This window comes from Hippocampus guttulatus, chromosome 18, assembly GCF_054856545.1.
Source record: "Hippocampus guttulatus isolate MCC_2025c chromosome 18, RoL_Hgut_1.0, whole genome shotgun sequence".
NCBI classification, from domain to species: domain Eukaryota; kingdom Metazoa; phylum Chordata; class Actinopteri; order Syngnathiformes; family Syngnathidae; genus Hippocampus; species Hippocampus guttulatus.
The window spans coordinates 3,571,535-3,593,904 of record NC_141278.1 but is presented as its reverse complement, the minus strand read 5'-3'; the positions used below and the strand labels follow the sequence as shown (position 1 = coordinate 3,593,904).

At 44.2% G+C, this 22,370-nt stretch overlaps 2 protein-coding genes and 1 pseudogene across 4 annotated transcripts; all 3 read left to right on the top strand.

Annotated features, from left to right (window-relative positions):
- Positions 1–2,362: 2,362 nt before the first annotated feature.
- Positions 2,363–14,650, top strand: mfsd2ab (MFSD2 lysolipid transporter A, lysophospholipid b). The gene is made up of 14 exons (XM_086136507.1): positions 2,363–2,609; positions 4,411–4,536; positions 5,585–5,709; positions 9,279–9,402; positions 9,550–9,628; positions 9,710–9,879; positions 9,955–10,045; positions 10,590–10,708; positions 10,953–11,036; positions 11,822–11,905; positions 12,014–12,126; positions 12,209–12,352; positions 12,749–12,925; positions 13,098–14,650. The coding sequence occupies exons 1-14, from the start codon at positions 2,520–2,522 to the stop codon at positions 13,147–13,149; spliced, it is 1,578 nt and encodes a 525-aa protein (XP_085992633.1). The 5' UTR covers positions 2,363–2,519; the 3' UTR covers positions 13,150–14,650.
- A 704-nt stretch (positions 14,651–15,354) lies between these two features.
- LOC147190660 (SOSS complex subunit C pseudogene) lies at positions 15,355–16,546 on the top strand (annotated as a pseudogene).
- Positions 16,547–17,267: 721 nt separating this feature from the next.
- Positions 17,268–22,316, top strand: yars1 (tyrosyl-tRNA synthetase 1). 3 transcript variants are annotated; one of them, XM_086136503.1, is made up of 14 exons: positions 17,268–17,395; positions 18,233–18,322; positions 18,399–18,545; positions 18,619–18,794; positions 19,444–19,573; positions 19,680–19,760; positions 19,939–20,031; positions 20,110–20,245; positions 20,327–20,412; positions 20,476–20,608; positions 20,677–20,831; positions 21,027–21,220; positions 21,309–21,450; positions 21,824–22,316. In XM_086136503.1, the coding sequence occupies exons 2-14, from the start codon at positions 18,266–18,268 to the stop codon at positions 21,932–21,934; spliced, it is 1,641 nt and encodes a 546-aa protein (XP_085992629.1). In that variant the 5' UTR covers positions 17,268–17,395; positions 18,233–18,265; the 3' UTR covers positions 21,935–22,316. The 3 variants fall into 3 exon arrangements, with proteins under 3 accessions (XP_085992629.1, XP_085992632.1, XP_085992631.1); XM_086136506.1 differs by having other exon boundaries at positions 17,334–17,395; positions 18,249–18,322; XM_086136505.1 differs by having other exon boundaries at positions 17,383–17,470.
- Positions 22,317–22,370: the final 54 nt, after the last annotated feature.

The following is a 22,370-nucleotide window of genomic DNA, read 5'->3' as shown; positions in this document are numbered from 1 at the left end:
ATCTAACCTGCAGCTTGTTGACGCATTGAATGGCAGAACTCAGTCGAGGCTGAAAGCTTTCTTAACTCATTCACTCCCAAAGACGTTTTTAAACGTCTTTTCAGACTTGGTCTAGAATTGGCTGGTACTGAATGAGTTAAGTATTGCTTGCGTGTCAACCAACAAACAGACGCATCTTTCCCGTCGATAAAGCAACATATAGAATGTTTGCGTAAAAGGAGGTGGCCTAGGCGTGTCAACATTGCACATCGCACATTCATGTCTTCCCTATCTGCACACATACAGTAGCGGCTTGTGTGTACCGTAGTTAGACGCCGTCAAGTTCATGGCATGTGTGCGCAGCTAAATTGAGAACTTTGACGTGCTCTGCTTCTCGGCCAGAGCCAAGGAGGCTTTGCAAATAAATAGCCAATAAAGAAACCACATGAGAAAAGCTGCTAATTTTTTTTGACCAAGAATGTGGAATTTTGAGGTTTCTGTTCAGCATTAAAGTCTTCTTTCTTCCGTGACGAGTCACTTTGAACTGCGATAGTTGAAAAGAAACATGAGCGACCTTGTTTTTCTCGGGCGTCTCTGCCACGTTGCAGGCAAATGCGCTTGCATACGCAGTTGAAGTTCAACCACCAAGTTTGCTTTTGCCTTTAAAGTGAACAAATGATTGGGAAATTGACTTTTTAATTACTTGTGTATAAATAGTTTGGGTTGTGGCTACTTTGCGTGACTGAACTGCTGCCCCCACAACTGAAAATATGAACAATCAATGCTTGCTGATTGTTGCAAATGAGGCATTTCCAGAGAGGCAATGCTATGCGAGAAGCCATATCCTCTGCAAAAATGACACGTACTGTTGAAGAATTTCATCTTTTTTTTTTTCATGGAAAATAAAGTTCACAGCAGTATTCTAAAACTAAGGGGGAAAGAAATTCACTGTTTCAACATGATTTTTGCAGGGCGCTATTTTCTCCATTGTAGGATTTTTGAGGTAGCAACAAAAAAAAAATACACGATAAGCATCAATGTTTCAAATATCAATTGTGCCCACGAAACAAATATGTTGGCCAGTCAACCTATGATTTATTCATTTAATTTCATTTATTTTCTTATTGATCATGAGCCATTCATTCATCCCTTTGTGTTGATTAGGGTCACCGGTGAGCTCCGGAGTCTACTCAGCGCTAACTTTGATTATCGGATCAGAAGGGAAATCTACTACTCATCCGTTCTGATAGATTGGATCCCCCACCCACAGAGGCTGCAAAAATGCAAGATCACGGACAGAGAAGCAACCGCGCGGCAGTTCCAACATGGCACCACCACGAGCCAACCAATCAGATTGCTCAGATGCTATCTCTTGGATGGCTACCCGCTCTCCCGTGGCATATTTTCATTGCATCTGAGGACTGCCATGATATGCTTTGATGCATTAATTATGCACAATGTGTCATCAGAAAATAATGGAACAGATGTTGGCAAAAAGTTATTTATCATAAACCTGGAAATGAAATGACATTTCAAAGTTTTTCTAACTTAAGTTACGGTTCGAGCCCCAAAATACAAGTTGGGGTTTTTACAGTGTAGCGACGATGAGGCAAGACATTTCATAGCATGCATTTCGGGGCAGTTAAATCGTTATAAATAGTTGTTGTTACGTCACACTCAAAACAAGGAAATAAAAAGGAACAAAAAAGATAAAGGAACATTTCAGATGAGAGGACAGGAAGGATAGAGTGACTGGATGTCATTGTAGCCAAAATCAGCTCTTGAATGAATGTCCATCTGCTTTGACTATAGTAAAGCTTCGGTGACTGCATCATCTTTTGACTATACATACAAGGGCGTGACGGTATAAGGACGGGGAGGTCAAATTTGAAATCACCGTTCACCTCTCATGTAACATTCATTAGCATAGTGCCTCACAATGTCTATTTTATTAGCCTCTCGCCAAGATGAGTGATTATTTTATATGTTTTGCTGGCTCTTTTTCAGGCAAAATAAACTGACAAATAGAAACGTAAGAGTATGATGGATGTTTTTAAAAATTAAATTGACAACTTCTCAACGGTTTATTCGCCTCTTGCTACAAACAACTACTTGCTCACAAAAGAAAAAAAACAAGCAGATGAATAACAAAGCTATTATAATGTGTGCATCCTCAATGCGTTTGATTTCTTAGGTGCTATCGCTTATAATAAAACATATTTTAGAGAAAATTTACGATACAGTCTTTTTGGTATGTCAAGCGATAAGGCCACGCGAATGCATGTGTAAACGCTCATGCCAACGTGACGTGAGACGGAGGCGTGGCTAAAAGTGGGGTGAAGATACGTTACAACGGGGCGGGGAGCTCTAAAAAACGACTACGTCCGCCTTAGCCCCATCTTCTCACTTTGCTCTCAGATTCCACGGAAGTCTACTTCTCAAACCTAACTGAAATCTCTCTCTCGGTTTTTTTTTTTTTAATATTGAATTATTTTGCTCCTCTTTGTGTCACGATAACGCGACGAAGCAGCAATTCTGACATGGCCAAGGGAGAAGGAAGCGAACAATACTCCAACGCCAGTTTATTGACAAAACCTGGCAACTCTGATGGCATTTCGCTTGCGAGAAAGGTGGGTAATTTTTTTTTGGGGGGGGGGGGGCAATTAGATACCAAAAGATTTGCTTTTAGTTCAACTAAACCCATTTAGTGGGTATTCAAGAAGGAGAAAGGGCTGCTACCTCCGCACCGCCTTTGGATGAATGAACAGAGCACGCCGGCCACTTTGAATTGTCATTTTCAAAAGGGAGTGTCTCATTCGTTGATTTCTTGCGCGCCGCGCCACGGCTTCATTCTAATTTATATTAAATTTAAGTTAATGATAAATGGAGTAAAAGTTTAAAACCCCCGCTTGTTAATCCCGCCGGTGCAACCGAAGACCCATTTTATATGCATGCCTCGTGACAGTCTTCAAATAGGATAAAGCCTATTACATGCTTAAAAAAAAAATCCTTGGAGGACATAATGATTGCAGTTGTGTTGTCTGCGAGGCCTGTGGTTTTAAACTAGTCGTTACCAGAGTTATCCCAGAGCTAATTTAAACCTTAAAATGTCCTTTTTTTTCTCCCCCCTTTTAGCTTTCTTGAAGGTGGCGTGATGCGCCCCCATTCAAATGTAAATGGTTAAACTAGATCGTACGCCCTTAACAACATGATTGTATTCAATTAAGTATCATAGAGCAGTTGAATAGGTTGTTTGTAAATGCTGAGTCAAGTGCTAATTATAATTAGAAGCGTAACTTTGCTATCGTCTTCATTGCCTTACTGGTGACTACAGGTGATTTTAAAAATGGATTTGGAATTATACGTGTGTTTTTCAAAAAGGCAAAGCATACTCCTACTAGAAGTCAGATACTGTTGATACTCTTCACTCGTGGTTGCAAGTTCACCCCTTTTTTTGGTTTTTCTTGAAACTAACAGCTGAATGCAAAGTGTCGCCTAAGGGGACCCTGAAGCTCACATTTCAGATCCGTCCATATTTTTCATTTAAAATGCAAAAAGTGACTTACTTCGGACTCCTAAAGCATAGGTGTCAAACTCAGGTCCTGGAGGGCCACTGTCCTGCATGTTTTCCAAGTCTCCCTGTTTCAACACACCTGATTCAAATGAACAGGTTCATTGTCAGGGTTCCGCAGAGCTTGGTGATGATCTGATCATTTGAATCAGGTGTGCTGCAACAGGGACTCGGGGAGACAAAAAGGAGGGAGTGTTCAGCCTTGTTGTGGTCAAACAAATGGCACTATCATCGCCCCCTCCATTGTGCATATCAAGTGCAAGAGGAACAATAGTCAAGTTCAAAAGGTTAGTGGCCCGTAAAACTTGTGTATAAGGAGGAAAAACCAGCCGTGTTTGATTGGTCAGGAAGGAGGGTGTGTGCTGGCGTGCGTCAGAGAAGCTTTTGATTCAAGCTGGTGCGCAGTTTGCCAAAGTGCGCTCGTCGGGCTCAGGGATGTGACAACACTGGGCATCATTCCCTGGAATTAAGACACAAACATCCTTATTGTCATTTGGCTAAAAGAAAGAGAATTGAATTCTCCCCACGGGGGTGATAAATACACCTCACAATGGTTTTTACAAACATTGTCAAAACAGATACTTCTGCATCCTAGTGTGTCGATTGCCGGAGATAAATCCAAGCGAGACTGAAGCCTACGTCTTCGGGAGCAGAACGCAGAAAGCTTCAGGGAATATGATTGTATTCATTCCTGTTGCATGAGTGATTCCAGCTATCTGCCGCTTGCCAGAATTCTCCAACAGCTGCAAATGCTATTCGGGACACTTTCTCCACAGGCTTTAGTCGTTCAAAGCTCATCAATATATCCATCTAATTCTTGCATTGGGAGTCAATGGAATATATTTCTTTTATTTCCTCAGACCGAGCACAGGAAGAAATTGACTGTCTGCAACAAGCTCTGCTACGCCGTTGGTGGGGCGCCCTACCAGATCACAGGATGTGCCTTGGGCTTCTTTTTGCAACTCTATCTGCTGGATGTAGCGCAGGTTGGTGGAACCCATCGTGTGAACACCAGACACACACACACACACACACACACACACATATATATCTAATCACTAGAAATGAAAGTCCTCCGGATTTTCATGAAATTTCCTCTGGAAAATTTGCCTAAAATTAATCCGGATATTAGTTGACAACGGCATGACGGACAGCAAATTTAACATGCATACATGTAAATTACTCGAAGCAGTGGGAAAAAATCTGAAATGGTGTGAAATGAAGAGAATAGATTGTTGCGACTAGATAATAAGGATTCCATGGAAAAAATATTGGTAAACGTAGGTCAGTGCTTGTGATGATGAGGAGGCCTTGCTGCTCGAGACCGCTCACCACTGCATAATTACATGCTGTGCGACGTCTAAAATATCATTCAGACAGACGCAAGTGCCTCCAACGTAAGCGCAAGTGTTTAACTTCTGTGTCGACATTGTGAAATTCCTTGACACCTGAATTTATATCCCGGTTTGGAAGTCAACGGGTGTTAGTTGATCACGCTTGTCAGGCCTTAAACCTAAACATGAAAGAAAAAAGTTATCCATTACACGACTGTAAAATCCAAGTATTAGAAACAAGGACGCGTGGGTGGCTGGTGATCGTGGCCTTAATGAGGCCCGACACTAATCCCGTGGTCAAGGCCATGTGGCAAGTAATGGAGCGGAAAGTCAAAGGCTCCCCACGGTTGTGTTTTATTTGCCTACCAAGACTGTTGTCAGGAGTCTATTGTGCGGCCCAGCGTGGCGCAATTCGTACAGTGAGGAGCAGTACGTTCTTTGTGCCCGCTTCGAATGGCGGACCGAGCCGGCTGCCAAGGGCTCAAAGACACTCCTGACATCTCACTGTTGTCAAGCTGCGCTTCCGAGCCACAGACTAAGTATGGTTAAGTGGTGGTCACAAGGCATCTTAATCCAAAATTAAGATTAAGATCAAGATACCCTTTATTTGTCCCACAATGGGGAAATTTACAGTCAGAGTTCAGAAAGCGCATTTTTGATTTAGCATGAAATCCATTGACATTGTCTTCTCTTTTGGCAGCTGGATCCATTCTACGCCTCAATCATCCTGTTTGTGGGCCGAGTTTGGGATGCGATCACGGACCCCACGGTGGGCTTCATGGTTTCGCGGAGTCCCTGGACACGTTTTGGACGCATGATGCCCTGGTAGGTGCTTTTCCACCTCCTTTCTCTTTGACATGTCATTTCTCAGCCAGCTCAACTTAATGGCATCTTCACAGTTTTAAATGGTTCAAAAGTGTCAAACGGACTGCAGCTCTACTTGCACCTTAAAAACTCCTGGGTCAGAAATTGGACCCACCCACCAACTTGGGTCAATCTGACCCGACTGAGTCGTTTTGGTACAAAACAAAGCAACCCAGAAAGTTGGCTCAAATTGACTCCAAAATGTCGAACCCAAATTGTTGGGTTTTTTTCTTTTTTCTTGACACTGAAGTGTCCGGTTTTTTGTTTTTTTTCTGTGACGTGACTCTGTTTGAAACCGGCAGATCTTCGCCCATCACAGCTCTCATATCGTGGGAGGAAACCATTTTGACCAAAAAATTGGCTGCTCACAAAACTCTGAACCGCATGTTACATTTCACACTTGTTTGGGTGGAAAAGCGGCAACGTAGACCCAAATATTTGCGTACAAGCACCGTGTGTGCCATTTGGAGCTTGCCGTGTTGAAATTGAAAAGGCATGAATGATGCTTTTAGAACTTCAGTGTTAGGGGGCGGGGCCTTGGACACACACACGCACACACACACACACACACAAAGTGCCACTCATCTCCCAAGTGAGGTTACCACAGGTCACACTCATGCAATTGCGACGATGCCACTTCCTCGTAGCCCGCACAACTCTCTTCGCCGTGAAGACACAATTCCCGGTTGAAACGCAAAGCGCAGCGTCATGGGGAAGGGGGAAGCCCCGTGCAGGTGGCGCGCACTGCATTCACATTTCCCAACGTGTGGCCTCCAACTGGACGGCGGGAAATCTAACCCCCATCTGCTACTTTGTGAATGCATTTTCACACACTCCCCTTAAGGTACAAGTGTCCCCCCCCCCCCTCCCTCCCAGTTTGGATGAAGTCTCTTCATAAATTCAGCGTTCAGATTTTCCTCGTGTGTAGTCTTTATTGCCCGCGAGTGGCTGCGACTTTGGTTCCCCTTTTTTTTTTTTTTTTCCATCACCGAGGCGGCCACAACCCAGTTCTTCTTTAACAACTATGTTGTACCATCCACACCCCAGCGCTAAAGCTTCCCGTCAGTGTTCACCGAGGCCGCCTGGAAAACGTCCGGATCTGCGGTTTCCGTCATTGCGCATGTCCGTGCCTGTGTTACATGACCGAAATTGGCTGTAGAGTGTCGGAGGGGTTGACTGCCAGGCTGCTGTCCGCACGGATGTAAATTCTAGGGTGACTGTCCTTTTTAGTCGACGGGGTTTGAGACCATCTCACATTACAGGCAGCTGATATTTTGCCTTCTGTGTTGCATTAAAAAAAAAAGTGTCTGGAATCAATCAATTAACTCGGCCTGTTGCAGTAAAGTGCAGTGAGTTCAAATTCGGGCTCTGTCATCATTCAAACTAAGAACGCCAGGAACCATCCTTCTAACACTGCTCGTTCAACTGTCAAAAATCTGATTTAGGTCCGTTTATTGACTTACTTGCTCTTAAGAGACCAAATGTGTACATGCATGGTGGATCTGATAGCTTCAGATCAGAATGTCAGAATGTGGACAAATGTCCGATATCTCTCGGGTGTGTGCCAATGTACGGTAGATGCAGCCTAAACACGCAGATCAGATGAACACAATCAGTTTGGCATCAACAAAATATGATGGCGGAATTGCATTAGTGCAGTTTTTAAACCCATGATACAAATTCTATTGAGTTTTTCAGTTGGGGAAAAAAATGGTACGTCATTGATGCCATTTCCATTCGGAAACGGGGGTCATTCTTCTCCTCGCAATTTCCCATGCTGGGGCGTGGAGGAATCGCCGGCATGCTCGGAAGCCGTGAGGCCACGTCACTCGACAAAGACGTGTGTGGAGAAAGAGAGCACCACTGACGCAGCTGCGCAGTCAGCCGCGCAGTCAGCCGCTCCATATTCCTTGGTAGTGTGTAAGGGGGGTAGGGGTGGAGAAGAGTGAGCTCAGCCTCTGATTGGTCCAGCCCACAACACACCATCAGTTTTAGCCAATGAGAGCACCGCTGTGGAGGCCTCGGATGTTTTTTTTTTTTTTTCCTCCCTTCCCTTCAGTCACATCACGAAGGTTACTATAGTTCAAGTGACTTATCAGTGCAGACTGTTGTCGTGTTGCCAAGTTCACAAAAGTGCGATTCAATTGTTGCGAGGCTGTACTATTTGCCAGAGGGGATAATAATGTTTCATCTGAATTAAATGTGTTGACTTGCTTTTCAAATCACAAATATTTGATTGCCCACAGTTTGTTGTAAGGGGGGGGGCCCACCTGTTACTGCCATCCAAGGTCGTTTGGCGGTCGGCCACTTGGGGCCCCAAATGAAGAAACGTATCATTTGATTGTTGCTCATGTGGGGGTCAGCGCCACATGACCCCCCCCCCCCCCCCCCCCCCCGCTCTCTCCACGTTATCGCACTCCCTCGGGTGCAGTTAAATCAGATCATCCCCACGTGCGAGAGGACGCTTCATGCGCCGGAGACGCACGCCCCTTGACACAACTTAACCCAACACTGTATGCATTTATTCCATCCTGTTTGTACAGGTCGGATTTGCCTTTGGTTGCTCATTTTGAAGACACACTTGTGCTTTAGCGTGCGCAGCATTCGTAGAACCGAAAATGTCTGGATGGGATGACGAGCTTTGATGAATTAAAGGCATTTGCTCGTAGACCGTCGAGACAGCTTACGCATCGTATATTCTCAAATATTGGCCATCGCGCCAGCAGGCGCCCGCGCCCCAATTAGTCAACAGGTGTGTCACCCACTTCCGGTACAGGTTGTAACTGTTGTTCTTCACACATGGAGTTAAATGGTGCTCAGCGTGTTTGAACTACCAAAGCACCTAAAGTCTCCCTCAGTTCCCTGCCCAGTATTAAAAATGGTTTCAAGGCGATTAGCCTTCCATTAGACGGATGTGATTTGTTTTAGAAGAACCTGTTCAGTCTCTAAACGCGAGACAAAAAGTTGCTGGTGACCGAATTACCCATTGTGTCTGATTAATTATAGCTCACCTGATCAAAAATGACTCACGCGGCGCAGCATTTCCAGGACTCCTCAAGGATGTCCTGGTTCAGAGGTCTGGTTTCCTTTTTTTGTGTGACGCAAGAGTGGGAGAATGTCGATCAGAGTGCCAACGGGAGTAGAACGCTTGCAGGGAATGGCCGAAAGAACCCCCCCCTTGCCAGGTTCTTACCCAAGTCGCAGCACACTGTAGTCACCTCTTCCAAATCACCTCGGGGCACAGCTTCAGTACGAGGTGATTCATACTCTGATAGATCTTAAGTATGGTAACGTCATACAATCATCAAATTCCTTCGCGTGCGTGTGTACAACAGTGACGTGTCAAAAGCAAAACGCATCACTGGAAGATGCCCCGTGAATGGTCTGTGGGTCTTATGCAATGAGCCCCCCCCGGCCCGTCCTCATTAATGCTTGCTTGTTGTCATACGCGTGCATCACGCATCAAGAGGTTCATGTTTTCATCCACAATGGCTTCCCCCCCCCCCCCCCCCCCCCTCTTGTTCCCACAGGATTGCCCTCTCGACTCCCCTGGCTGTGATGTCTTACTTCCTGATATGGTACGTGCCCCCTTTTGAGGACGGCAAAGTCTTCTGGTACCTTTTCTTCTACTGCATCTTCCAGAGCCTTCAAACCGTGAGTATGCGCCACGCCAAAACACTTTTATGTCAATGTGCTTGTCTGTTCAGAAAAGTGTTTGTAGCCCACAGCGTTACAATATGAAACGCATTGAATGTTAAGAAATATCGCCCCGTCATTTAATTTGCCTCGTGTCCGTTTCAGTGCTTCCACGTGCCATATTCCGCCCTCACCATGTTCATCAGCTCCGAGCAGAAAGAAAGGGACTCTGCTACAGCTTACAGTGAGTGGCGTGGTTTTCTTATCGGGTTTCCCGAGGACAGGAAAAGACCTCTTGATAAATGTTTCGTCTTCCCCGAACCAGGGATGACGGTGGAGGTTTTGGGCACTGTGCTCGGTACCGCCATCCAGGGCCAAATCGTGGGCATGGCCAACGCGCCCTGCGTCCCGGGACCGGGGGAAATCTTGGCGGACTCAAGCAACTCCTCGCTCGGCCTCAACGGAACGGATCACGTCATCTCCCTGGAGCACACGGTACGCAACGTCACCATTCGGTTTGTGGATGCGCAATCCGGAAGGTTTTGCCTCAGGTCTGTTTTTCCCCAACAGAGAGCCGCCTACATGATCGCCTCCGGTGTCATCTGCTTAATCTACGTCCTCTGCGCCATTGTGCTGTTCTTTGGCGTGAGGGAGCAAAAAGGTCATGTCCATGCACGGTGTTCGAAATTATGAACCAAATATGCTGTCACCCCCGCCCCCCCACTCTCATTTTCCAAATTCATTGATTCAAAGGTCACAATTAGTTTGTCTCTCTTTCCGTAAACGCCAGTATTGTCTTGCATGATCATTTGATTGCGGAAGGCACATTATTTATGTATTTATTGATTTATATTTTTTCTCTCTGTCAGTTTGGAACTCTATATTTTGTTCCGATCCATCTCTCGCTTCTATCATTCCAGAACAAAACTTTTAAAAGCTGATCTGGGAACTGCATATTCAAAACAGGTCTGAGATTTGTATTAGTGGACAAAGCAGACATGCAAAAACGTATCTGGTGGGCGGGGGTGTAAAATGTTTAGTTATCTTAAAACGCAAAGCCTAATTGAAAACGACCCAATTGTTGAACTTTTTTTTTGGTGACCTCATCCAGCTGTACTTTACAAGTAAAAGTGAGGCTCTAAACAAATTAGAGGCCTTATGTGAAGAAACTCAAGTTTGTTTTTTTTTTTTTTTTCCCTGTTCAGACTCGAGCCGTCCCAAGTCGGAGCCCTTGTCGTTCATCCAGGGCATCAAGCTGGTGATGGGACACGGCCCCTACGCCAAACTGGTCATGGCCTTCCTTTTCACCTCCTTAGCGTTCATGGTACGCATACACGCAAACAAAAAAAGCAATGTAGCTTTGGCCTTGTCAAATGTAAACTGGCTCCCTTTTGTTCATCAGTGACTTTCTGGGGCTTCTTTTGAGAAGTTTTCCACTTGTTTCCACTCTGAACTAATTCATTTAAAAAAAATATTTTTTTTTAAAACATCCACACTTGGCAGTTTTATGTCCCTTAATTAAGATGCTGCATCCCTTTTCGGAAACTAATTGTTTCTTTATTTGGCAGCTCCTCGAGGGAAACTTTGCACTGTTCTGTAGCTACACCCTTGGCTTCCGAAACGACTTCCAGAATATTTTGTTGGTGATCATGGTGAGTACACACACACACACACACACACACACAGCAGGTGTTGTTTCAGGTAGGCTGTTGCTATAACAAATTCCCAAAGACTTTGTGCGAAAGGTCTTGCACATAAATTGTGTGCAGTCACAAAGCTGGTCTGTAGTCCATCAGAGCGCCACAGTGTTCTCACTGTCCATTACCATGTGAGAGCCTGAATGCCATGTTATTCCCACAGAAATGGACAAGAAGAATGTGCCCCCCCCCCCAAAAAAAAGAATTCATTTTGTACGAATCGGTCATCGCCCCCGGTTTTAATTGTAGCAAATACATCCACTGTAGCAGGCAGACCAGGCCATGGGGAGGGGGGGCAAGTGTTGTGGGGGTGAGTGCAGGTTCACAGCGTTGAGCAGATTACGCCACTTGATCCTTTACTTCATGGGGAGGATTACGGAGCCGACGAGGAATTTATTTAGCCAAATGACTTTATTCATTAATCGTCCGTGCGAAGGAGGGCAGTTCTTTCGAAGACGTTCCTGCTGGGAAGAAAAAGCAAACGGGGCTGATCCCCAAAGGTCATTTGAGGAGAGATGAGTCACAGTCAAAACGATGCGCCCCCTGTGGAATTTACCCACAGACGTTGAAGACCTTTGTGACCGTTTCCATTGTCATGCGCCCGTTACATAATGTCGCACAGGCTCATTCCTACTTTGTTGCTTGTACAGCATTGCGTTGAGAGCTCCTCGCGTGCATTGAGGGCGAAACGTGTTGGTTAACCGGAGCGTGCATGTCTCCCTTGCGTCCGTCCGTCACAGCTCTCGGCCACTCTCACCATCCCCTTCTGGCAGTGGTTCCTCAGCAAATTCGGGAAGAAGACGGCCGTCTACGTCGGCACCGTGGTAAAGTCCCCGTTTGACGAAACGCTGCACGTTACAGAGGAATTAATGCAACGTGATTTTTATTTTATTTTTTGGACCCGCGCCTGAATGCGCTTCTCCTCTCTCCAGTCTGTGGTTCCCTTCATGATCCTGGTGGTGTGCTTGAAGAGCAACCTTGTCGTGACTTACATCGTCTCCTTTGCCGCCGGCGTCAGCGTGGCGGCCGCCTTCCTGCTGCCTTGGTGAGACCACCGCCCCCATTCTCAGCATCCGCCCTGCAATCACCGAGGCACGGCTAACTTAAAACCCTCCTTTATCCATCAGGTCTATGCTACCCGACGTCGTTGACGACTTCCAGGTGCAAAACCCCAAAGCCATTGGCCACGAGGCGCTCTTCTACTCGTTCTACGTCTTCTTCACCAAGTTCGCCTCCGGAGTCTCCCTGGGCATCTCCACTCTCAGTTTAGAGTAAGCACTCGCACGGCGCGAACCATATTTGTGCGGCGGCGTGATAAGGCTTCGCAAGAAGGCAGCGTTCAATTTCTCGATTGCATTATCGGCCATATAATCAATCATTTATGAATGCCATAAGATGGCAGCAGAGCACCACGATCACTACAAGAACCAGTTGTAGGACTTTGGAGATTGCACTTTGTTTCCCTGGATGCCTGCCTTTTTTTATTTTTATTTTTAATTCCTGTTCACAAGGAGCACAGTGCTGAATGACGTTAATCCAAATCTGACAAATCCTACATCAAAGTTAATTTTTTTTCCTTTAATGCGATTCCGCTACAGTAGAGTGTCATGCTTCCGTCACAAGACCGCGCGTTAACTTTTGTCCTTTTTTCTTTTCTCTGCATCCAGTTTTGCCGGCTACATCTCTCGAGGTTGCTCCCAGCCGGCGGAAGTGGACATCACGCTGAAGGTGCTGGTCTCAGCTGCCCCCATCTTACTCATCATGATCGGCCTGATAATCCTGTACACGTACCCCATCGACGAGGACAGGAGGCAAGGCAACCGCAAACTGCTCCAGGAGCAAAGGTAACCTTTTGAGGCCGAAAGGCGCACGGTGTATTTCGAGTCACTTTTGGGGAAGTTGCTACATTTTAGGGTGACAGAATGACATTATCGTTATTTGTATTGCTGGCAAATTTGACCCAGAAGGTATGTAGGAGTTTAATAACACTACATTTATTGTCTTTTCTCCTGGCAGAGACGAGGCAGAATCCGAATCTGACTCGACGGAACTTGCCAAAATGATCTAGTGCATTTTTTTAATGCACCGACCAATCAAGATAAGCGCCTGGTATTTTGCACTAAGCGGGACCAAGTGATTTTGGCCCGTCTTATCTGAGAGACACTGCCTTGTTGCTGCTGCTATTTACTTTCAAGAGGCTGAAAAAATGTGCCAACACAACCTGACATTTACACACTTGTTTGCTCGGTCAGGTCTCTTTTTGTACTGCTAAAACCGTTAATTTTTTTTATATATTTTTTTGGACTTTTGTGCAAGTGCACAAAAAGCCTGCTTCCATCTTTTTCTTCGTTTAATCCAGTGACTTTGAGCACTACGCTAGCAACCTGAAACTTGAACGATGAGCGTCTGTGCCTGAGCTCAGTTCAGTAGCAAAAAAAAAAAAAAAAAGGACAAACTGACACTTCATTTCAAGGCACTTGTTCTATAATCACTGGCTGGTCTACACCATTTGTCTTGACAGCCTGATTGTTCTCAATTTCAAATTAGGTAAACCATTCGCACCTCTTCAAGGGCTTGTTTTTGTTTCATTCCATAAACTAAAACCACTACAAATGATTTGCTACGCATCTATAGGACAACTCCTGAGGAAAAGGAAAATACCCCCCTTTTTTTATTTTTTATTTTTTTTTTATTTTTACGACTGAACACTGAGCTAAAAGGCGAAGGCAGCCAGTACCTGAATATGTGATCGCCTTAGTTAAGTATTTATTAGTTTTTTGATTTTACAGTTTGGACACGGGATGCATTTTACAGTATTTAAAATATATTTAAGGGCAGAATTGATATAAAGTTAAATGTTTTTTATGCCTTTTTAATGCGTCACTATTGTTTTTGTCTGTATTCGGTGAAGAAAGGATGCACATAATTTTGGGGAAAAATTAGGACGATGGGAATGTTGAGTAAGGTTTTTTTTTCCCTCTGTATATATGCCTTGTAGGATAAACATCTGTTTTGTGGTTTTCATTCCTATCCATCGATATGAAAACGTGTACATTCAGCATCCTATGTTATACGTACATCTGCAACACGTTCTCGATTGGGGTACCCATGTGAAGTTTTTTTCTTTGCATTTTTGTCCACAAAAAGAGAGAAATTCTAATTTAAGAAAAGGACCCTTGCCTAATTTGTAAAGGATGCCGCACATGATGCCATGTCGTCTCAACCAACTGTAACCTTTGTTCATCATATGGTCATTGTTGACATTTTTTTTGAGTTGTGGGACTGCAGTTAAATTGAACTTTTTTTTCTCTCGTGTGACACTTTCATGAGGCTGTGAACCAAATGTGTGATCTTTAATCCCCCAGAGACACGTACATATAGAGTATACACATGCGCGCGCACACACACACACACACACAAGCCTTGTGTACAAGACTGTTCATATGTTTATAGTGTACGTAAATTTGTAAATACCTTTGATATTTGTGGTTGCAAGTGTTTTGTTCTACTCTTCTGTAGTTTATTTAAGAAGGAAAAAGATTGAAAACACTAAATGTTGGAAAAATGAAGTGTGTGAAAATTTTATTTTTTTTCCCCCGCCCAGTGCACATACAGAGAACCACTAATTCACACAGAAATTCGCAACTATGGAAAATAAAGTTATAGTGAATTTAATATGAAAGTGTGAGGGAGTTCAAGTACCTAGTGAAAACTCATGCAAACACTGGGGGAACTCTTGAGATTAGAACCTGGAAACAGACTGATTGAGGCAGGTAATGCTGGACACCAAGCCTGCCCAGAGCTTTTCATGTTTGAATGTTTAAAAGTGAAGCCTGATAATTTACTTGGAATTTTAATGCTCTTATGAGAAACCTAACACATACTAAAACATAACAAGGCAGGGTTTGTTTTTTAACATTTGAAAGACTAAACACAATTGTAAATGTCAGGCAAAAAAATAATGAACAATATATGCACTCACCAAAAATGCATGTATGTACATAAAACGAAATCGAATTTCAGGAATCGCTTCAATCTGCAGGTTTCTTCGTTTACGTTTGAATTTACGACATCTGGTGTCTGTTTACTGTAACAACTCCTACTCCAAACCCATTTAACAAATACATAAAAAGCACGCGCGCGCGTGCGCACACGCCCCATTGATACAAAATTACGAAAGATAATTGTCATTTATAATCACACTACAGCACTTTATTGACGGGGCGGTTTCAATTAACGCTAAACCCACAATGAGAAGTGACGAAGTACAACTTTATTGTCAAATGCGCTGTAAGTGCAACATACAGCACAGATGAAATTTCTTCCCTCTCAAACAGACAAGACAACAAGAGCTGCCATCAAAAGAACAGTTAACATAAAATGACAAAATAATACAATACAACACAACACATAAGACACAGACAGTCGTGCAATCTTAACCACTTTTCCTATACAGTATACACTTTGTTGTTTGAAGCAGTTATAGATGAAAGAGGAGCGAATCAAAGTGTCCTTTTCACCACACTGTCCAACAGCACCGACCTTTCCGCTGAACAAAGCGGGGCTGTGAAAATGCTGCCCAATAAAGGCGCAAAACACAATCGCCCCGGGGCTGTCCAGCAACGACAGTCAAATGGCGCCGACATTCCTCCCAATCAAAATCAGTGCTGAAAAGGTCTGAGAAAAGGTTTAAACAGGCGTCAAGTCTATTTTGATTTAAAACATATTTTTTTTAGAATTGGATTTATTCAATTTCATTCAATTTCTGTCGGGAAAAGACATTTAAAGTCTATGTTTAATATTTTTTAAATACTGTACTGTCTATTCGGCACACCCGAGCTAACTGTACTCCAACCAACAGGTGGCGATAATGCCCTACTGTTAATACGCGAAGAGCACATACACGGAACGGAAGTTGCATATTTATTTACGGAAATGAAACGGAAGTAAAGTAGATTACGACTACTTTCAATAACCACCCCCACAGAAAAAAGTGTGGATTTTGGAAATTTACTCTTGATTCTTTATCACTCTAACCGTGCAAGCCACGCTAAAATGACCGCCGCCAATCCTCCAGGCTTTCCCACTAACACCCGCGTTGCCATCCTGGCCGAGTTGGACAAGGAGAAGCGGCGGCTGCTTCAGACTCAATCCTTGAGCGATCCCGGGGCCAACACGCCACTGACCTGCAGAGGCGGCGCGACGAAGGACGCGAAGGAAAGCGCAGAACTGCAGCACATCGCAGCCCAGCAGAAGGCCGCCCTCCAGCACGCCCACGGACACTCGTCCGGCTTCTTCATCACCCAAGATTCGGCGTTCGGCAACCTCATCCTCCCGGTGCTTCCACGCCTGGAGCCCGACTTGTAATCGCCTCCTTCAACCTGTTGGACATTACGAACTCATCCGTATCATGTTCACATGTCAAATATTTAATGTAGTAATAAATGCTTGCCTTGAGGAATTAATGGCAGTCGTGCTTTTGTTTTCCTATTTTGTGAGCCTCCGTAGCTGCATTAAATACAGTGTGCATTGGGAAAATCTGAAAGACTTGCTTTATTGCTTAAGCTTACTTTTACTGTCTTATTTTTAACTCATTTCTTCCACCGCAAATGTATTTTCTTTCCTTGCTGATCTTATCTCCTTTTTATCTTCCTTACTTAGCTTAAACTTGCTTTCCTGAAATCCCTCCTTGCTAACATGTCATAGTACCATAGTTTCCTCTTTCTTTCTAGCTTTCCTCCTTCCTTCCACTTCCTAACTGCCGTAGTTTGCTCTGCCTTCATTCCTTACCTCCTTCCTTCCACTTCATACCTCATTATTTTTTGTTCACTTTACTTTCCTTTCTGCCTTCGCTCCCGCAGTCTCCACTTTTATGACGTATCCTTCCTTTTAGCCTTTCCTTCTGTACCTGGCCAATACTGCTTCAGAGTCCGTTGTTTCGTTCTCGACTCAAATACATTTCCATTATCAATTTAGACATTAAAATGTATAAACGGGGTGTAAAAAACGATTGAATGGCGTATGACCATGATCGAAGTCACAACTACAAAGACCTACTATTGGCCCACTCTCTGTATGATATAAATAATCATATGTACGCTATTATGATAATAAATACAAAAGTCAATTAAACGACACACAACTTCGATCACAGTTATAATTTGATAGGTTTCCAAAACAAACCTCGTCGAAAAATCATCAGCTCGGCTTTTGACTGCTTTTCCTGAGAGTGGACCCAATCGATCGCTGATGCAACCCTCTGACAGCTGCCACCACCCGGTTGCTTTTTCATTCACGCCGCTTTAGTTCTTAGGGTAAGTCGTATAAACTGGACAACATAATTGTATGATTATGTAACGTGCCCTCTAGGTGTGCTGAAGTCATTATGGGTAAGACGTTTGCGCTTTGGACCCGAAACGACACCTGTGTTTCATGTTGTTGCACATGGCGTTGTTGCTAGCCAGCTAGCGAACATCACTGCTAACTCGCGTTACTACATTTTGTTAAACTGACAACCCAAGTGAATTTATACTTGTTATAATTGAATATTGTGCTTGTTCATTAGCATCAACCGAACTGTACCTTTCGTCCGCGTTAGCTTGCATCATGCTACCTTTTAAAAGCAACACTATCATTCATTTAATTACACAGTACAGTAAAAACATGAGTTTTTTTTGTCGTAGTGCCAAAAATGTCATACGTTCCTTCAAGCCCAGCTTTTATTACAATAATGTTAACAGTAAAATCATTGTAATATATATCTGCAAACACATGTAGGTTTAGAAGGAACATTGTTTTGATTTTTATAAGCGTAAGTAATGCTAAAAAATGTGGATTCCTTTGCTATCTATCTATCTATCTATCTATCTATCTATCTATCTATCTATCTATCTATCTATCTAAACATAATCTAGCCTCATACATTAGACAGCATTGCAGACTCATGGTTTGGAGGTTCGACTCTTGATTCTGGATGTACTGTACTCTGTTGAATTGACTGTCCACTCAAAAGGTTAACCAAACACTCTAAATTGTCCATAGGTGGAAATGGGAGTGTGAAATTTGCTTGGTTGTTTAATATTGTGTTTGCTAAAAGTCCCGCTATACAATCAATTTTAAAAATCAATTTCCCATGATTTGTCCCCCTCAAGCTCTTTGTGGTTGTAGTCGGAAGGCCTCTCACCATGGCGACCCAGCTAAGCCCTGACGAGAAGCTGCACCTCATCACCAGGAACCTGCAGGTGGGTCACAGTTGCGCATGGTCACTCAGTGAGGCAGCTGCGTCGTGATGTCTTCCCTGTTGCTCGTTTCACGCAGGAGGTACTCGGGGAAGAGAAGCTGAAGCAGATCCTTCAGGAGAGGGAGCTGAAGGTGTACTGGGGAACTGCCACCACAGGCAAGCCGCATGTGGCCTATTTCGTTCCCATGTGCAAGATAGCAGACTTCCTCAAAGCTGGATGTGAGGTGTGTGCTCTAAAGCTTACCCGCCATCTCCTTACAAAAGGCTTAAATCTCTGTTTTTGCTTTCCTTATTCAGGTCACCATTTTGTTTGCGGATTTGCATGCCTTCCTCGACAACATGAAGGCTCCCTGGGAGCTGCTGGAGCTTCGGGTGAAGTACTATGAGGAAGTCATTAAGGCCATGTTGGAGAGCATCGGTGTACCCTTGGAGAAACTGAAGTTTGTGAAAGGAACTGACTACCAGCTCAGTAGGTCGGTCATTGAGCAGTGATAACCAACCTTTATAGAGCCAAAGCATCCGTGTCACATACAAAAACTGTCAGAGCATACTACCTAGCAAGAATATTGAAATCATGAGCTTGTCTCACTTTACTCACAGTTGATTTAGTCAGTGTGAAATGTGGGCAGCAAGCTGAATGACAGCAGGTGCACCTTTCACCGTTTAATGGAAGAGTATTTAATTGTTCTGCCTCCCACTACAACATACGTTACTGACATGGACAGAAAAACATGTATTCTCTATTTGGGATTGATAAATAATAGAGTCTACCTCACTGTTGGAATAGTGTAGAATGAGTTGAATTTTCATGGTGAAAACTGTCTAACGTGTGACAAAGACATACGGAACAAGAAAAGTAGCTCACGCTGGCATACCAACATTCCTTAACGCCAAGTGCACACATTCTCGTCACAAGAAATGTCAAGCCGTAATTACCAAATGCTCATTTTTCTCCCCTCAGAGGGTTTCCCCAAATTAATTATCAATCAATAAACCAATGCAAATCTCATTTATAGAACCGTTTTCATGCGTTGGAACGACACCAATGTCCCTAATTTGCGATTACACTTTTGAGCAACACCTCAGAATAATGTTCTGGGCCTTTGATTTCATGTGTGTCAGAGAGTACACTCTGGATGTGTACCGCCTGTCCTCTATGGTGACCGAGCACGATGCCAAAAAGGCTGGCGCCGAGGTGGTCAAGCAGGTGGAGCATGCTCTGCTGAGTGGTCTCCTGTATCCAGGACTGCAGGTGATAGAAAACAAAACAAAACGGCATAACTCTTTGAATGTAGCTCTTTAATCAGAGTGACGAATGCCGGTCTGGAAATGTATCCCAAAATATTTTCGCTCCTCAGGCGCTGGATGAGGAGTACCTGAAGGTGGACGCCCAATTTGGAGGAGTGGACCAAAGGAAGATCTTCACTTTTGCCGAGAAGGTGCCACATGTCGCCTCTGCTCCTTTTGAGCAATTATTTCGAATGATGTTTTAGATGAATATTTTGTTATCATGACTTGACGACTGCCTTCGTGTAGGTTAAAAAAAATGGTTAATTTGTAGAATGCCACTGTTTATTGTTGTTGTTCTTCTTATTATTTTATTTCACTTTTCGGCAGTACCTCCCCCCCATGGGCTATGCCAAGCGCGTCCATCTAATGAACCCAATGGTACCAGGACTGACCGGCGCCAAAATGAGCTCCTCAGAGGAAGTAAGAGTGCAACTAGTAGTACTGGACCGACTTCAAGTGTGTATTTCATTTTTAATGGCTGCTGCTTTTCTGTGAAAGGACTCCAAGGTGGACCTGCTGGACTCCAAGGTAGACTTAAAGAAGAAGCTAAAAAAGGTCTTCTGTGAGCCGGGAAACATCCAGAACAATGGGGTTCTCTCCTTTGTCAAATTTGTGCTCTTCCCTCTTCGTGGAGGTATGACACACATCATCTGATGTGTATGAAATGCGCCATTTATTGATAGAGTGGAGAAAAAAAAGACCCGACTCTGTTTAGGGTTCTCCATCAAAAGAGACGCCAAGTTCGGTGGAGACAAAGTCTACACAGCGTTTGAGGAAGTGGAGCAGGACTTTGCCACAGAGGTAAATTGTTGACTCGCTTCGTTCAGGCTCTCCTTCAGAGGACTCAAGTTCATTTCTCACTAGCTGATTCACCCCGGAGACCTGAAGGCCTCTGTGGAGGCGGCCCTCAACGAGCTGCTGGAGCCAATCAGGAAGAAGTTTGAGTCCGCCGAACTGCGCAAACTGGCCAACGATGCTTACCCTACGACAAAGACGAGTCAGTGTTGTATATTCTCTTGTGAACGGATATCGGTTAGCTTCGTATTCACACATTTGTCTTTACAGAAGGAGCAGGAAAGGGCGCCAAGTCGACGGGAGGAGGAGGAGGAGGAGGCGGTGGAGGAGGCGGCGGCGGAGGCGGTGGTCCGGGAGGAGATGACCAGGATTTGGCACCATCTAAACTGGACATCCGTGTAGGGAAAGTTGTCAGTGTGGAAAAAGTAAGACATGAATTGACTGCAATGGCATCTCACTTATTCGTTCAAATTACCGTACTTGCATTTTTATTCAAACGTATTCATTTTATTCTGAAAATGATGCATTTAAATGACAGCAAAAAAGTACCAGCTGTATTAGGCTTTCTCCCGTTAATGTTGTTGTTGTATTTTTATTTTTTTTGGTTCTCCAACTATCAGCATCCGGATGCCGATTCGCTGTATTTGGAGAAGATCGACGTTGGCGAAGCGGAGCCCAGGACGGTGGTCAGCGGCCTTGTCGCCTACATCTCCCAGGAGCACTTGCAGGACCGATTGGTGCTCGTGTTGTGCAACCTCAAACCCCAGAAGATGCGCGGAATTGAGTCGCAAGCCATGCTGCTCTGTGCTTCCATGTATTCCAACGTGTCTTTTTTTTAAACTTTTGAGTTCCCTCCTCTTCCTCCTTCTCCTCACTTTGTTTTGTGTTTGGGTTGTTTGTAGTGAAGGAGAGCCCAGGAGATTGGAGCCACTTGATCCTCCTGAGGGTTCCTCACCAGGGGACCGGGTCTTTGTAGAAGGATACGAGGCAGGCAAACCAGATGACAGACTCAACCCGAAGAAGAAAGTGTGGGAGAAATTACAAGTAAGACTGTTGGGCTAACATCTGCCCATCCATTTTCTAAAGTGCTTGTACTCATCAGGGCCGCGTTTGAGCTGGCTTACCACCTGACTGTGGGTGAGAGGTAGGAAGTGGTCGCAAGTCAATCGCAGGACAATCCATTGGGTTACATTTCAAGAACATTTAGATTGAGTCCGCAGTGAACCTAACATGAACGTTTTTTTTGGACAAAAACGTCTGCAATAAGCCATGCAAGCAACGGGAGAATATGCCAACTCCACACAGGAAGACCAGAGCAGAAATATGAACCCCCATTTTTTTGTTTTCAAACAACCAAGCTGCCCCTGGAATTATGTATTCTTTTTTTTCTTCACCACTATTCTGCCTTCCTTTCCAGGTTGACCTGAAGATCTCAGAGGAGTGCGCAGCTCAGTGGAAAGACAACTTGCTGATGACCAAACTCGGACAGATCACGTGTAAAACTCTGAAAGGCGGAAATATCAGTTAGGTACTCGTCTTCACCTGTCAGCTACATTGCAAGAGTACATTTCTTCCACCGGTTGCCATGGGAACAACAGGAGAGGTTTTCTTGGAGCACCATGGAACATGGATATACTAAAAGTCATTTAATGATCTTTGAAAGGGGAAAAAAAGTGGGTGCTTGTCACTGAAAAGTCATAGGACCTGTTATGATACATCAAAATAACTTCATCTGCACTCTGACATTAACACGTATACCAAACTGTGCTTCCGTACTTATCAGTGACGGTTTACCGGTCTATTTGTGCAGTTGCATCACAAGTAGCACTGCGCACGACACAATCATGCAAACATATATTGCCATGATTAATAAAACATCAACTCTGACATGGAATAAACTGTGGATGAAGTCTGTGGTGTGATCGAGGTCTAGTTCTATCGAGTACTCATTGTTTATCACCTAC